Source organism: Silurus aristotelis, assembly GCF_946808225.1.
Source record: "Silurus aristotelis genome assembly, chromosome: 6".
Lineage (NCBI taxonomy): Eukaryota > Metazoa > Chordata > Actinopteri > Siluriformes > Siluridae > Silurus > Silurus aristotelis.
In genome coordinates, this window is record NC_139579.1 from 15,527,580 (window position 1) to 15,542,711 (window position 15,132).

The window sequence follows — 15,132 nt, forward strand, 5'->3', positions numbered from 1 at the left end:
TAGTGATATCTAAAATAATAGTTTTTGCTTAGCTTATTGTACTTCCAGGCCTTAAGTGAATTGTGACTGCATACCCAGTGGCATTCAGCAGTGTAGCCAGGTGGTCTGTGATATTTCAAATTGTATTTTATTACAGTGGTGGAAATCATTTTTCAACAAGCTGTCATTATCATTCTTTTATTATACATGGACTCCAAAGCTCAATTACTCAAAATGTCAAACTGAGCCACATGTGGAATACAAAGCTCTTTTGACATCAATAAATAACCAGATTATTACTTACACATTTAAATAAAGATCTGAATGTTAGATTATTTCAATTATGAAAACATCTGCGCTGAGCTGCTGTTTACTGTACAAGCTGTTGTGATGCAGTGGACCAGTATGTTACATTTTTCCCCTTTACATGTAGTCACTTACTTAAGAACAGCACATGAGCTTCTTGGGTTTCATGTTGTTGCTACTTAAAGCTTATGGGGTGGGGGGGTTAAGTAGCAACATCTTCCCATTGGTGCCTAGCTTGGCTAAAATATCCATGGAGCCAAGTTGTCGCAGAAACCAATCTTACATGTTCTCATGCTTTTTTTGGGGTGGGAACTGGAGATGAGTTTGCTAGTAGCATCTTGCAAGCACAGAGAAGGTTATTGCATATGTCTGGATACACTCGCATGTGTTCTTAGTACAATAACCTAGCATTTAGAACTGCCGTTTAGTCTGTTGTTCAGACTGATTACCTGCAAAAGAAGAGTTAGCATAGGGTACTATGCTAGGACCGCCATGCTTGCCTGGGCCACGACGGGTGAGCTCTGCTGTAATAAAACTCAGCAGTAAGTATTACTGAGGGGTGCATTAGCTGATGTGGATGTTGCTTTGTTAATGGAAGTGAATATGATATTCTGCATGATGTTGACAGTGTAATGCAATGTCTATGAGGTGCTGTTGTGGAGTCCTCAGTGGAGGCTCTGAAAGGTGTCTGGCTCAGTGCCCGTCTGAGGCTCCTCACGAGCATGGACGTGACTATTTCTGAACAGAAAGCATCAATCAGTGTCTCCTTTCACCTCGATTCAAAACATCATGTGATGTCAACATAAATTTTGATGGTGTTTTAGATATAAAAACCTGGAAACACTGGAAATATTTCACTATTCAGCTTCAATTTTAGTCCCTAAAAACAGAAGAGCAAAAGCTTCTTTTCCACACCAGGATCAATATCATATTAATGAGAAATGCAATCAACAATTATTGAACAACACATACATAGGACTCCTGGATGTAATAAAGCTTATACAGTGAGTTATGGCAGAGATAAAGAGAGTTAGTGATCTATTAGATGACAAGCACTACAGCTATTGACTGAAATATTGGTAAGAGCTAAAATTACAGATAAGGAAGTGAGAGTTTGAGAAAGAAAAGGAATTAAGCAAGATGTTTTTCCAAATCCTGGATAGGGTGTAGACTAGATCTATTTTAGAAATACATTGACAAATACTAAAATCACATACTTGGTTAATCAGTGCAGTACCTGTGTTTGATTGTTCTGTTGTAAGGGTGTGGGGAAAATGATTATTAATCTTTTTCGTGAATTGTTTTATTATTCAACATAAGGAGTGATATTTTGCCTGCCATATGATCCCTCTGTTTTTCCTTTAATTCTTTTACATTTTCCTGTTCATCTTCTCATTTCTGAGGATTTTGCATCATCAGCAAAAAAAACCCCTCATTGGCAGCTTTATGTTTCGAGTTTGCATCAGTGCATGTTGCATGAGGTATTTCTAGAATCTGAAAACAGAAAAACCGGGAAGTGAAAACACAAACTCATCGGTGACTGGGGTGAAAAATAATGCCTCGTTTCATGCAACACTAGCTTTCTGATCTGATAAAGAAACCTGTATCGCTTTACCAGTTGATATTATCATTTGAAGTTCAGCAAATTTTAATCTCCAAATAAAAATCCTAATTCACAGCAACATACAATTTTAATTCTATATATGTAGATACTAGTTGACAGATAGGAGCTGATGTTGCATCGATTTGAAATTTTTACAAAATAAATGTCGACAGTGTGTCTCTGATGATTAATGCAATTTCAATTGTAAGGTATATTGTAAAATTTAAGATTAAGAAAGAGGGTTATAGATTAGATCATTTTAATAGCTAAAAATATGAGTGCACTGCAGGTTTTCCATGCTAGTTTTGCAACTTTGGGGTCTTTTGTGTGTTTTTTGAGATCCAGTTATTTGTTATGTCCTAGTGAAAAAAAATTTCAAATAGCACCTTGATCCTGTAGGGACCGTGTTTCATTTCACTTCGTACTGCTGTGAAATATATACTACTGTATATGGTTAATATGACAATTATAAACCACTTTAGTAGACACCTGTTGTATATAAAACAAGAACATTATCCATTTTCAAATTGGAAAATAAATTACCCTGAAATAAGGATGGAAATCACAAAACTGAATAAAAAGGTTGAATTTAATGATGTAAAATGTCTGTTGAAAAGCTGTCATAGGATAGTGGGTTTAAATATATTATGTTGTGCTGCTTAGGCTTTTTGGGAAACAGGATTTTTAAGTAAAAGCATACTCAACTTTTTTAATGGTGATGGTGTTAGCTATATATATATATATATATATATATATATATATATATATATATATATATATATATATATATATATATATATATATATATATATATATAAGACGGATGATGTATGGGCAAGTCGTGTGGGATCTGCTTTCCGTGTCACACACACTGATTAGAAAATGAGTCATCTCCCAAACCAAACACACCACTCTCTGTGTCGCTGTTTAATTAATATATTTTCAGAATTTTGAGATCTGAAGTCAATATTCAGCTCTGGATCAAAAATATAAGTCATTTCGCTTTTAGTGGTGCTAATGATGGTGCTAATATCTCTGGTTAACATTGCCGAATTTATATGAATATATTTTCACCATTTAGTGTCATTTATGTAATACATTTATGAATTCTTACTCAACTGTGCAAAGGTATATATTTTTTTACCTTTTTCATATTTCACAGTTTGGTTTAGGGTAGGGCTGCAACTAATAATGATTCATTATGATATTTTATAATTTTATACATTTATTTTTTTTATATATCAGACGAGTTAAAAAATGTTGGGTGAGTTTTTTGGGGGGTTTTTGGTTTTGTTTAGATGTTTTGCTTATAATAAGGATCTAAAACTGTAATTCAGGGTATTTATGTTTAAAAGTGTACTTAAAAAAAATGCAAAAACACATTGAGTTAAACTTCTTCTTAAACATCTTTAATTTTGACATTGTATAAAGTTTATAGTGGGTGCTTGTTAGAGTGCATTGGGGATTTCTCCTTCAAACAGATTTACGCATGTTGGGTTTTTTGTTTCAGTAAAAAAAAAAAAATTAAATTCAACATTGCAGATGGCAAGTTCACAACCATGCTTAAAAAATTTATATAAAATATAATACAACATTGTTTTGCCTAAAACATGTTTAGTTGTGAAGGTATAAGCATCTAAAATATATAATTAATTAATTTTTGTATAATAATTTACAGGTGCATCTCAATAAATTAGAATATTATTATAAATTTGATTTATTTTAGTAATTAAATAAAAAAAAAGTGAAACTCTTATATTATATAGATTCATCACACACAGACTGATATATTTCAAGTGTTTATTTCTTTTGATTTTGATGATTTTGGCTTACAGCTAATAAACTAAAAACTTTCTTTTCGGCTTCTCCCGTTAGGGGTCGCCACAGCGGATCCTCCGCACGTTTGATTTGGCACATGTTTTACGCTGGATGCCCTTCCTAACGCAACCCTCCCCAATTTATCCGGGCTTGGGACCGGCACTAAGAGTGGCTGGGGATGGTTCCCTGACCGGGAATCGAACCCGGGTCGCAGCGCTGCATCTTAACCACTAGACCACCAGGGGACCTTCTTGGCTTACAGCTAATAAAAATCCAAAAATCAGTATCTCAGAAAATTGTGTAAAAGATTTGTGGTGTCACACTCTAATCAGCTAATTAACTCCAAACACATGCAAAGGTTTGCATAAATTAAGTATAAAACATTAAAAACAAGCATTTGAACTTATACTAAAGCCACAGTAGATCATGTTTTGAAAACAGACAAGTTACTGTTGTAGTAGACAAATTCTATAAAGAGAGAATGAAACGGAGAAATGCAGCGAGCTTACAGGCTTAGAAAAAAAAAAAAGAAATGCATTGGCATAATCATTCACGGAAAACCACAACCATGATTAAAAATGTACTCGTTTACTGCTGCTGTTATTTGCTGCTTTTAGATGTAGTGTTTGTTCGCACCGTTTTAATTGAATCCATCACTATATCGTGAGCGAGCTGATCGTGTAACCTGATGCTCGCGAGTCACGACAGAACGGATCCAGTGCGACTGTCCTGAAGTTTAAACAGTTTACACAATAGCACTTCATTAAACTACACCATTTTTACATGATGAGGATTCTACAGTTTTTGCTCACCGTGCTGATGTTTTACCTTCATCCCTGACTTGGGACTCACACTTTATCCTGCTGCCGGTTGACCCTGTACTCTCCGTCATTTCGCAAGCGGCCGTGTTATCTTACTCTCATGCAAACCCTTAACTTGAGCAGCCAAACTAATCGATGACTGCATTCGTTGAGAACAAATGTCATTATCAATTTTATCGATTAGTTGTTTCAGCCCTAGTTTGAGAGATGTAAGTTTTTTGGGGTTTTTTTCCTCCAAGTTCTGAGTATCTGATTCTGAGTTGATACTGGTATTCTTACAGTAATGGATCTGAGTTGTTTTAAAATAAAACTGAAATTTTAATTAAATTTTTATGTCGTGTATTAATGTGAAGAATTTGTGTCGTGCCAATTAACACGGCACATTTTTTATAACATAAAATGCTGGAATAAAAATGATCAGATCTGCTTAAATCTATTACAATATCCCAAATTTTTGATATTACTCCAGTAATGGTACTTCATGTACATTACTATTTGAGTAAAAGTCCAAAAGTACTTGTTTCGAATGCACTTTAATATCAAAAGTAAAAGTGCTGATCTATGAGAATCGTATTTTAATCATTTCTGCAATTCGATGTTCTATTCTCCTGTGCATACCTTTTTTAAATAGAGAGGGGTTTTTTGTTACAGACACAGTGAAAAAAAAACTCTCCTCAGAACTGTGGGTTTATGGTTGTGGTCTCGTGGCATTAATGCATTTTATGTCTTCACTTCGAAGAAGCAAGGAACAAGCCAGCATGTTTTTTTCTGAAATGCAAGTCAAAGCTACTTGATAAAAGCACTTAATTTACAGTAACAAATTTAAAAGTTACTTACTGTCCATCACAGTGTCTTCATATCTATTCTGGCTCCCATACTGTTACTCATCATTAGATGTATCTGACATTATTGGATGTTCAGGATAAGATTCATACTGAAATAAACCGGTCATGATCAGGTGCAACTGATTATCAGTTAACCAGAAGTGCTTACACACTCATTCTGACATTGGTAAAAAGGTAAGACAAATGCTACGCGCAGCAGTCGACACCTTCCTGACTGCTGAATAATGGTTGATACTTGTTCTTATTCTGGGGTTTCACAGCTTATTTACTAATCTGGAAGCTTTGTTGAAAAAAAAAACGTATGAAAAGTCTGTGAACACTTTCTCTATGAGCAGCTCAATAATCTACAGAAATATGTGAAGAGCTGGCAAGAGATTTTTCCAGTGTTTGGTTCAAACTGCTAAAACACTTTGCCTGACCTGCATATGGACCATAGTTAACATTGTGTACAGAGTGTTGTGAATTTGGTTCACAGGGCGAACGTTGTGTGGTAACAATGCAGGCAGCATTCCAGCATTCAAAGCAAACGGTTTTGTGATTGCTGTGATTTTCTAGTCTTGAAAATAATGTGCTAATTATAAACTGCCCTGCATCAGTCTTTGCATCATCAGTGTGTGGAGTTTACACAAACCATGTTAAAATTGCACCTAGCAGTCACATTGCAACATTTCTGGAACGCTTGAAGTCTAGTCTTTGTGCGAATAGACACTACAGCCCTTTTAGTCATATTTTTGAAGAAAAATGTAACATTCTTACTTTTAAACTTTTCACAACTTTGACCCAAGTGCCATCTATCATTCACTTACTGTATATAAGTATGTAACTCTATTAAGCTGTATCACACAGATAAGCAGACAGATATCAGCAACACTACTCCACACTTTAGGCACGCAGACATTGTCTGAGAAACCTGATAGCCATGTTTTTTGTACTAAGCAGCACTCTGTCTCAATCCATCAATCCGATAACAGAGTAAAGTTGGCGCTGGGATGGGAAGTAACGAGGATATAGTTCCAAGAAGAGTCTAATAGGCATACTTGCAGTACTGCAGATGTCTTCAGATGTCTCATTCCTTTGTCCATTTTGTCAATTGATAAAGTAAAGTAGTGGAAAGATTATTATAGTGCGCATCTAACCGAAATAATGTTCTTTGCCATGTCTCCTTCAGCAGGTCCTACTGGCCAAAGGCAGAATGGACCAGCAACGGATGACACCGAAGCACAGAGGAGGTGACTAGCGATTGTGTTACCACTAAATAATCCTCACCATCATTTTAACCACAGCTGAAAGTTCGGCATGAATCCATCACCACTGTCACTTGGTTAATCATTAAGGCTTAGGTCATGTTTGAAGATGACGTTATCACGTTATTCATTATACACAGACCAGGCATAACTTTATAGCCATTGATCAGGCATGACATTATGACCACTTGCATAATATTGTGTTGCTTCCCCTTTTGCTGCCAAAACAGTCCTGACCCATCAGGCATTAACAGCATTAACTTCAGCAATTTAAGCTACAGGAGCTCATCTGTTGGATCGGACCACTCGCTCCAGCTTTCGCTCCCCACGTGCATCAATGTGCCTCAGCCTCCTATGACCCTGTTGCCGGTTTCACCACTGTTCCTTCCTTGGGCTACGTTTGATAGACCACTGCAGACTGGGAACATCCCACAATAGCTGAATTTTTGGAGATGTTCTGTACCAGTCATCTAGTCATCGCAATTTGGCCCTTGTCACACTCTCTTAAATCCTTACGCTTGCCCATTTTTACTGCTTCCAACACATCTACTTTGAGGACAAAATGGTCACTTGCTGGCTAAAATATCCCACCCATTAATTGTGCCATGATGAAGAGATAATCAGTGTTATTCACTTACTGGTCATAATGTTAAAATGTCAATGGTATGCCTGGTAAGTGTATTTATGCATGTAAACACATTTAGAGATGCTTGTGTGTTATTGTAATGGCAGCAAATCCTTCATGCCTTTTTTTTTGTTCTTAGTGTGCAATAATGACTTTATTCACCTCATGTCGGTGAAAACTTCTATAATCTTATTTCAAGCCTCACAAAACAGAGCCCTAATCTAACTACTTCTATTTGGTCCCTTTTTGCCCTCTTGTGGTTAAAATAATGTATTGCATTTACAGACTATTCACTATGAAGCTGGTGAAATCTGAAAATGACTGAAAATAGTGTATGAAAACCAACACACACTTTTCATGCAGCAGTCAGAGTATTCTAGAAAAACAAATCTTACCAATATATTAATTCTGGAAACAGGATGTCTTTTCATTCTGTATTGTTTTTTAACTTACTTGTCTGTAGGCAAATGATGGAGCAGCATCAAATGCAAATTGAACGGGAGCGACGGACGTCCGGTTCAGCAGGTAAAGATTCTCCACAAACACAAATTTCACCAAGCTTTTCGTAGGGTTGCCTTACACTAAACACTGCAAACTCCTGAGGACACAATTCACCTCCCTGACAGTTTCCAGATCATTCATCACTTAATTGCTTATTCACGCTTTGCTTTCATTCCTGTGCTTCAGTTTGTGCTTTCTACCCATGCTTTTCCATGTATTAGTCCATCCCAGACCAACATATCCCATAATCCCATACACCTACTCATTAGGTTTCGATTTGACAGCTGAGATATAATACATGTTCTACACAGCATGGGCCACATCTTTGCTTATAATTTTAATTCTTTTTTTTTGTGTGTTTTCTAAGCAGTTTCAGTGTTGTTTATTCATTTTTTTATTTGATTTTCATCACTGTCACTTTTGTCTCCTTCTGTTTGTCACTTGTTTTCATTCCTGTCTCAGTTTCCACCCTGCAGTTTAAAGTGTCTGCCTCCCAACCCAACACCTCTCCAACAGAATACAGGCAGTTTCGTGCCAACACACTCCCTTCCCATGCCCGCCTCGCTCCTTCCCCGCCTTCCTCCTCTTCCTGCTCCTCCTCTTCCTCACAGGAGCGAGAAACCATCTCTCACACGAAGGACTCGTCTCAGAAAAAGGCTCAGCAGTTTTCACAGCTCTCCAGTTCCCTGGCTTCCGCCTTCTCTCCCGTACAGCCAGGGGGCACTCTGCCTTCTCGAAACGTTCGTCAGATCCCTCTGTCTCCCCCTACAAGTCACCAGCCAGTCATACCTCTTATCCAGCTCATGCATCCCACTGCCTCCACCCAGTTTGATGCTAACAGCCAGCTAGAGTACTTCCACCCCTTGCAAGCCCCTTTCTCCAAGTTCGCCTCTGGTCCTCCTCCTCTCCCACAATACTGTAATCCCGAGCTCTCCTGCCCTTCCCACAGCAAGGATATCTTCCCTCCTACTCACAGTGGTCAAGGCCATGCCCACCAGCCACAGTTTGTTGCCCCTTTTAGCCCTATACCCCCCAGTGAGCCTTTCTCATGTAGCTCTGTGTCGCTCGAGACCACACCCGCTGCTGTTTCTCAGGCTGCCACGGCACCCAGCAGTAAGTAACTCTGATCACCATCCAGCTGGCGGTGGAGTGTGTTTGGGGACTTCCTTACAGTTCTCACACACACTGCACACAGCTGTTGCACAATGAGGACTGATGATATACACACCGCTTACTGTACATCTCAAATAAATAATACTGTTCTCCGTAATTGTAATCGTGCCCGGCTGGAAATAATGGTACATTTGCACTATTTATCAGGCTCTCATGCACATCCTGTCACGGCTCTCAGCTCATTTTAACAGGCACATGATGACACACAGCCTAAGCTTGTGTAATTGTATAATACAAGCAGATAAGCATCATTATGATGAATACAATAAAAGTGAAGAAACAGGAAATTGGATACAAGCTAATTTATTTATAAATCTATAAAATGTATGTATAAAGAATATTTGCTTTAGGTCAAATAATTAGCACAAGGTAATGCACATTAATAATCAGGTTATGCAGGCAAGTTTAAATATTTATTGAACTATTTCCTATTTATTATTTCATATTTACTAGTTTTGTATTGAATATGTATTATCTTCTTATTTATTTCAATTGTTCAAAAGAAAAGCAAGCCAAAAGGAGTCCGTAAATGAGGACTACATCTAAGACTAGCCTCAATCAGGACAAAAGACATGACACCATATAAAAAGCAGGAAGTGTTAATGTGTATGTTGTGTATGGTAGCCAAAGTCCTGCAGTACTGAAGGATTTATGGTGCATTGCTTAGGAGGGACTCTTTCAATATTTTGTCATTGTTTGCTTGATTGTTTCCTGGTCCTTCAATTGTCCCATGAACATTTTTAAATGAATGAGGTCCCTTGAGAGTATTATGGATTTTTATGGATTTTAAGGCGGTTTATGGATGTGGTGAGGGAAGACAAGAAGGTAGTTGGGTTGAAAGAGGCAGATATAGAGGACAGAGGGGTATGGAGACGGATGATCTGCTGTGGCGACCCCTAATGGGAGCAGCCGAAAGAAGAAGATGATTAGAGTTCATCAGTAATTAGTAGTACTAAAGAACTTTTGCTACATCAAGTTTATTCTTTAAGTTGAAGTGTTGCATATGAACATGCATAGTATTTCATTAGCAATCTGGCCATAATATTGTATATATATATATATATATATATATATATATATATATATATATATATATATATATATATATATATATATATATGTATATATTTTTATAAGTTATAAAAGTATATAAGTTTATTTGTCAAAAACAGGATAATAAGATCTATTTGTCAGCGAGCTTGTATTCAATTAGAGAATGATTTATAACAAATTCTAGTCTGGCATTAGACTATATCAAACATACACTATATGGACAATAGTATTGGGAAATTAGAGTTTTGCAGCCATGTGGTTCTTCTCCAAACTGTTACCACAAAGGCACATAATTGAATCGAATGTCGTGGGATGTGTTTTAATAACAATGTTCCCTTCATTAAAACAAAAAGACCCAAACCTGTTTCAGCATGACAGTACAACTGTTCACAGAGTAAGCTCCATGAAAATATGATTTATGTGGGTTGGAGTGGAAGATCTTGAGTGACCTGCTATAGAGCTCTGACCTCAACCCTACTAAACACTTTGGGATGAATTGGAATGCTGACTGCACCCCCAGGGCTCTTCAACCTACATCAGTACCTGATTTTACTAACACCCTTGTGGCGGAATGAGCACAAATCTCCACAGACACACTTCAAAATCTAATGTCTTCCCAGAAGAGTGGAGGTTATCGTAACAGCAAATGGGGACTAAATGTGGAATAGGATGTTCAAAAGCACATCTTATGGTCAGGTGTCCACAAACGTTTGGTATATAAAGCTGATCATTAGAGCTGCACGATTTGGGAAAAATGTCATGTTGGGATTATTGTGGTCGATATTGCGATATCGCTATAATAAATGGTATCATGAGTCCACTTGATTGGTTTATCAAGGAAATTGTGCACAGACTAGTGATAATGCTGAAATGTGTATTCGTAAAACTATAGAGGTTTTCAAAATTATTTTTTTTATGTGTGAGAGAGAGAGAGAGACACACACACAGACACACACACACACACACACACACACACACACACACACACATACATACACACACAGGGACCGGGCCGGGCTGACGGCATGTATGGGGATGTGTGTGTGGGAAAGCGGATGCCAGGTGAAGGTGCGACAATCGTGTGGATTACGCGTTGGCATCCAGTTCAGTGTCGATCTGCTCGGCCTCCATCTTTACCTGGTCTCCGCGCTACATGCTGGAAAGTCACGTGACCACATAATATGTGCACTGCCTAAACAGACTATCTGGACTTTTTTGTTTTGTTTTGTTTTGTTTTGTTTTGTTTGCGGTGTGTAAAATCTGCAAAATGATTTCAGAAAGTATGTGTCCACACATGCACTTATTCATTTCATTAAACTTATTTATTTCATCACTGTATATTCTTGTTGATCACCGTGAGAGCAGACTGTATTTTTCTCTAATTATGTTTATTATTACAAAAGGGAAATACATGAGAGTTGAAAACAACTGGAAAAAATTGATAAACTAAATGAGCAACAATAAAATAATGGGTCTCTAGAGATTGGGTGTGTGTATTTGAGTTTAACTGTAGCAACACAAAAAAAAATGCAACTAATTGTTTTACGGTGATTATTTTATTAGGGATAAAGGACTAAATAACCTGTCCATTAAAAAAAATACAATAAAATAGACCAGGCCACCATTGTACCTGCATCTCCTTTGCTATTTGCATTTTTTAGAATTACTTTCAGGTCAATACACTACATAGAATTAACTCCATTACATTTTCAGCATTGTTTCATTTGCACATTTTAAACTCAACCATAATAGCCAAATAATAAAATTATTTAAAGTCATGTATAATGCCTCTGCACTCATCTCTCTTTTGCTCTTCAGCAGGTCCTCCCATCCCTCCAGGACATCCCTCCATGCTGTCCTCCACTCCCCCACTCCATCCCCCTGCTCCTGCTCCTGCTCCCATGGCAGGTCCTCCAGCACCTCCACCTCCACCTGGACCTCCTCCCCCAGCCGCTGTACTGCCCCCTAATCCCCCACCTCTCCCAGCTCCGTCAGGCTTGGCTGCAGCTTTGGCTGGAGCCAAACTACGCAAAGTACAGCGGGTAAGTGGCCAGTTTACAGGTTTTGCTTGCCTTGTTAATCACACACTCACCAGCCTGCTAAATGCAAATACTCTACTCTTCAAGTCAAGTTATACTTGACTTCTTCACCCCATTCATGCAATTAATCAGACAGCCAATCATGTAGCGGCAGTGCAACACATACACTCATGTAGATACAGGTAAAAAGTTTCACTTAGTGTTCACATCAAACATCTATATAGGGTAAATGGGTGATTTGAGCATTCACAACAGTCTCCAGCATTTAGACATAATCTGTTGGGTGCCAGTTCTTTGGCTGGAAACATAATGACAATTAGTCACAAGAGATTGGCCAACTAACACGAAGGGAACAGTAACTCAAATAACCACCCTTTACAAACAAAGGTGAGCAGAAAAGTGTCAGAATACACAACACATCGTACCTTCAATGCATGAGCTACAAAAGCAGAAGACTACATTGGGTCTTTTTTTTTTTTTTTTTGTCAGCCAAGAAAATGTGTCTACAGTTGGCACAAATTTACCATTCTGGATTATTCATGTGCATGTGTTGTGTGTGTTTTGCAGCAGCCACCTATTGGCTGATTGCTTAATTGCAAGAATGAAAATTAATAGTCCCCAATAAAGTGGTGGCTCAGTGGATATTGATTGTAAAATCAGATTGTCTTGCAAAATGGTGAAAAGAACAATACAACTAATTTCCACAAATGAAATTGGTTTGATGTCTTTTTGACATTGAAACATTTTTGGATTCATATGATCTAGTATTCAATACCTGTCCACTGACACTGAACAGGGTTATGCTTTTAAATGTTTACAGTGATAATATGAGGGCATGTTGACAATAAATAACTGTCCCTTATTTATTATGTATTGATCTCTACGAATCCTTCGATTTTTTTCCTATAGCTATGGCAACGAGTTAAAATATTCATCGCTTATTGTCATGCTATACTGGAAAAAAATTACTTTTATTTGCATCTACTTGGTAAATGACAGGAAACAAACAGAATACCTTCTGCTGCATCCTTCTCTGTGCATTTTTTATTTGGAAGCATGTTGTTGCACAGACACAAGAAGTATGTCTATAGAAGACTTGAAATGTATAGTTTTAAAAGGAATTATTGAAATTTTCTCTGTGTGTGTAATATGCATAGAAACTCAAGATATGTGATATTTATTTATTTATTTATTTATTTATTTATTTTCTGTTTCAGCACTAATCCCATCGATATAACTCGTAACTCAAACATGTAAATTCATTTAATTAAAATCACACACTTTGTATTGAAGTGTTTGTCCACATAATATAATAATAAATAATGCACATATTTGTGTGTAGGTATGATTGATAACTAGGGCCGTGATTTTTTTTTTTTTTCGAAAAAAACAAAACAAAATAAATCACAAACTTATGTCTCTAAATGGTTACCACAATGTGGGAGCACACAATTGTCTGGAATGTTTTGTCTGATAGAGCATTTAGCTTCCCTTCACTTGATCTAAGATCCCAGACCCAACATAATAATGCAACTGTGCACTAAGCAAGTTTCATAAAGACATGGTGTGTTAAGGTTGTCATGGAGGAACAGTAGTGGTCTGCGCAGAGGCCTGACTGCAACTCCAGTGAACATTTTTATGATGAACTTACTGACTGAACCACAGGCCTCCTTACGAGCTATAAGTACCTGGAAAAAAAATCCAGTGGGAAGCTTTTCAAAAGACGAGAAGTTATTAAATAAGCAAAGAGAAGACTAAATCTGGAATAGGATATTCAGCAAGCACATTATGTATAAACAAACCTTTCTCCATACAGTGCATCTAATACTGTTAATTACTTATACTCAAATTTTCGATCCAATAGATTGTGATCTGTCAGTCTCTCATTCTTTTTAAATATTTACATGTGCCTCTACAATCCCTATTTTAACTACTTGTGTATTTAATATATTTGTTGTCTAATTTGTACAAGTTGAAATGTATATTTTGATGTTTTAACCTTACAGACTAGAAATAGGGAAATTTATAATCACTTAGAATTGTACAATTATTGTGTCACTAACTTTGGCACAATACAATTTTTAGGAAAAAGAAAATTATTTAAAAAGTCTTTCTAAAAAAGAGACTAGGTTTTATTTAACCAAGTATCTGCTATTGTTTGAATGGAAAGTTGCATTCATATTACGACGCACAGATGTTATCTAATAGGCTTGTGACAGAGAGTAATGTGTTGAGCAATGTGATATTTATCTGGTCTGGGCATTGCCGGTGCCCTCTGTTTGAACCTGACAGCCTGAGGAAAGCTCTGCGGGGCCATCCAGTGCCAAGAATGATGCCAGTCGCTCTAGTGGAGGCAGCGGAGGAGGAGGAGAGGGCCTCATGCAAGAAATGAATGCCCTCCTAGCACGAAGGTCAGTTTGTAATGGTACAGTAATCCCCCACTTTACAGCGGTTCGAATCTCGCGCCCCCCCTGGTTTATTGCGGAATTGCATTTGCCACAGCTAATTTGTTTCGCTGATTTTCCCGGTCTCTCGCGGACAGCACTATAGACCAAAAAACTTATAGGGAATTGTTTTTATGGAGTTTTATGTTGAAATAATGAAGTGTATTAATAAAATGTAATTATTAATCATAAAATGAAGTAAAATGTTAATATAGTACAGTATACATAAAATTGTATTTTTGGGGTGGCGTCCGTTTAACGCGGTTTTTCGTTTATTCGTTCGTTTATAGGGATTACTGTATATTGTTTCATTTATTTATAGCTGATAATGTTAAAGCTGGTATATTAGCCACACTGATATGACCTTTAATTTCTTCTCCCCCCTTCCCTTTCAGGAGGAAAGCTTCTGAAAAACCTGAAGACAGTCAAAATGTTTGTGCATTTAACAAGCTATTCACATTTTACAATTTTTCTTGTCGTAATTCTATTCGTTTCCTTTTCAACAATGTGTGTTTCTTGCAGGAAGAGTCCAACGGCTCGCCCGCCTCACGTGGCTCAGGTTAGCAGAAATCTTCTGAAATATGAATCATAGGTCTTTAAGAGCTAGACCTTCCAGTACCTGACTAAACGGATGACAAACTTGTTTTATTAATGATATTATTAGTTTAGACACAATCATAA

The 15,132-nt window shown here is 37.2% G+C and overlaps 1 protein-coding gene across 8 annotated transcripts in view; it reads left to right on the forward strand.

The window, feature by feature from the left end:
* evla (Enah/Vasp-like a) overlaps positions 1-15,132 on the forward strand; it is a 46,223-nt gene that overhangs the window by 27,672 nt on the left and 3,419 nt on the right. The window contains exons 1-8 of one of the 8 annotated variants that reach the window (XM_083543691.1): positions 565-827; positions 6,541-6,601; positions 7,705-7,766; positions 8,205-8,855; positions 11,787-12,010; positions 14,300-14,418; positions 14,847-14,883; positions 14,974-15,010. In XM_083543691.1, the coding sequence (XP_083399817.1) occupies positions 764-827; positions 6,541-6,601; positions 7,705-7,766; positions 8,205-8,855; positions 11,787-12,010; positions 14,300-14,418; positions 14,847-14,883; positions 14,974-15,010 (1,255 nt within the window). In that variant the 5' untranslated portion in view covers positions 565-763. Of the gene's footprint in view, positions 1-564; positions 828-6,540; positions 6,602-7,704; positions 7,767-8,204; positions 8,856-11,786; positions 12,011-14,299; positions 14,419-14,846; positions 14,884-14,973; positions 15,011-15,132 lie in introns of those variants that run through there. The other 7 variants (XM_083543688.1, XM_083543689.1, XM_083543690.1 and 4 more) reach the window with 7 other exon arrangements.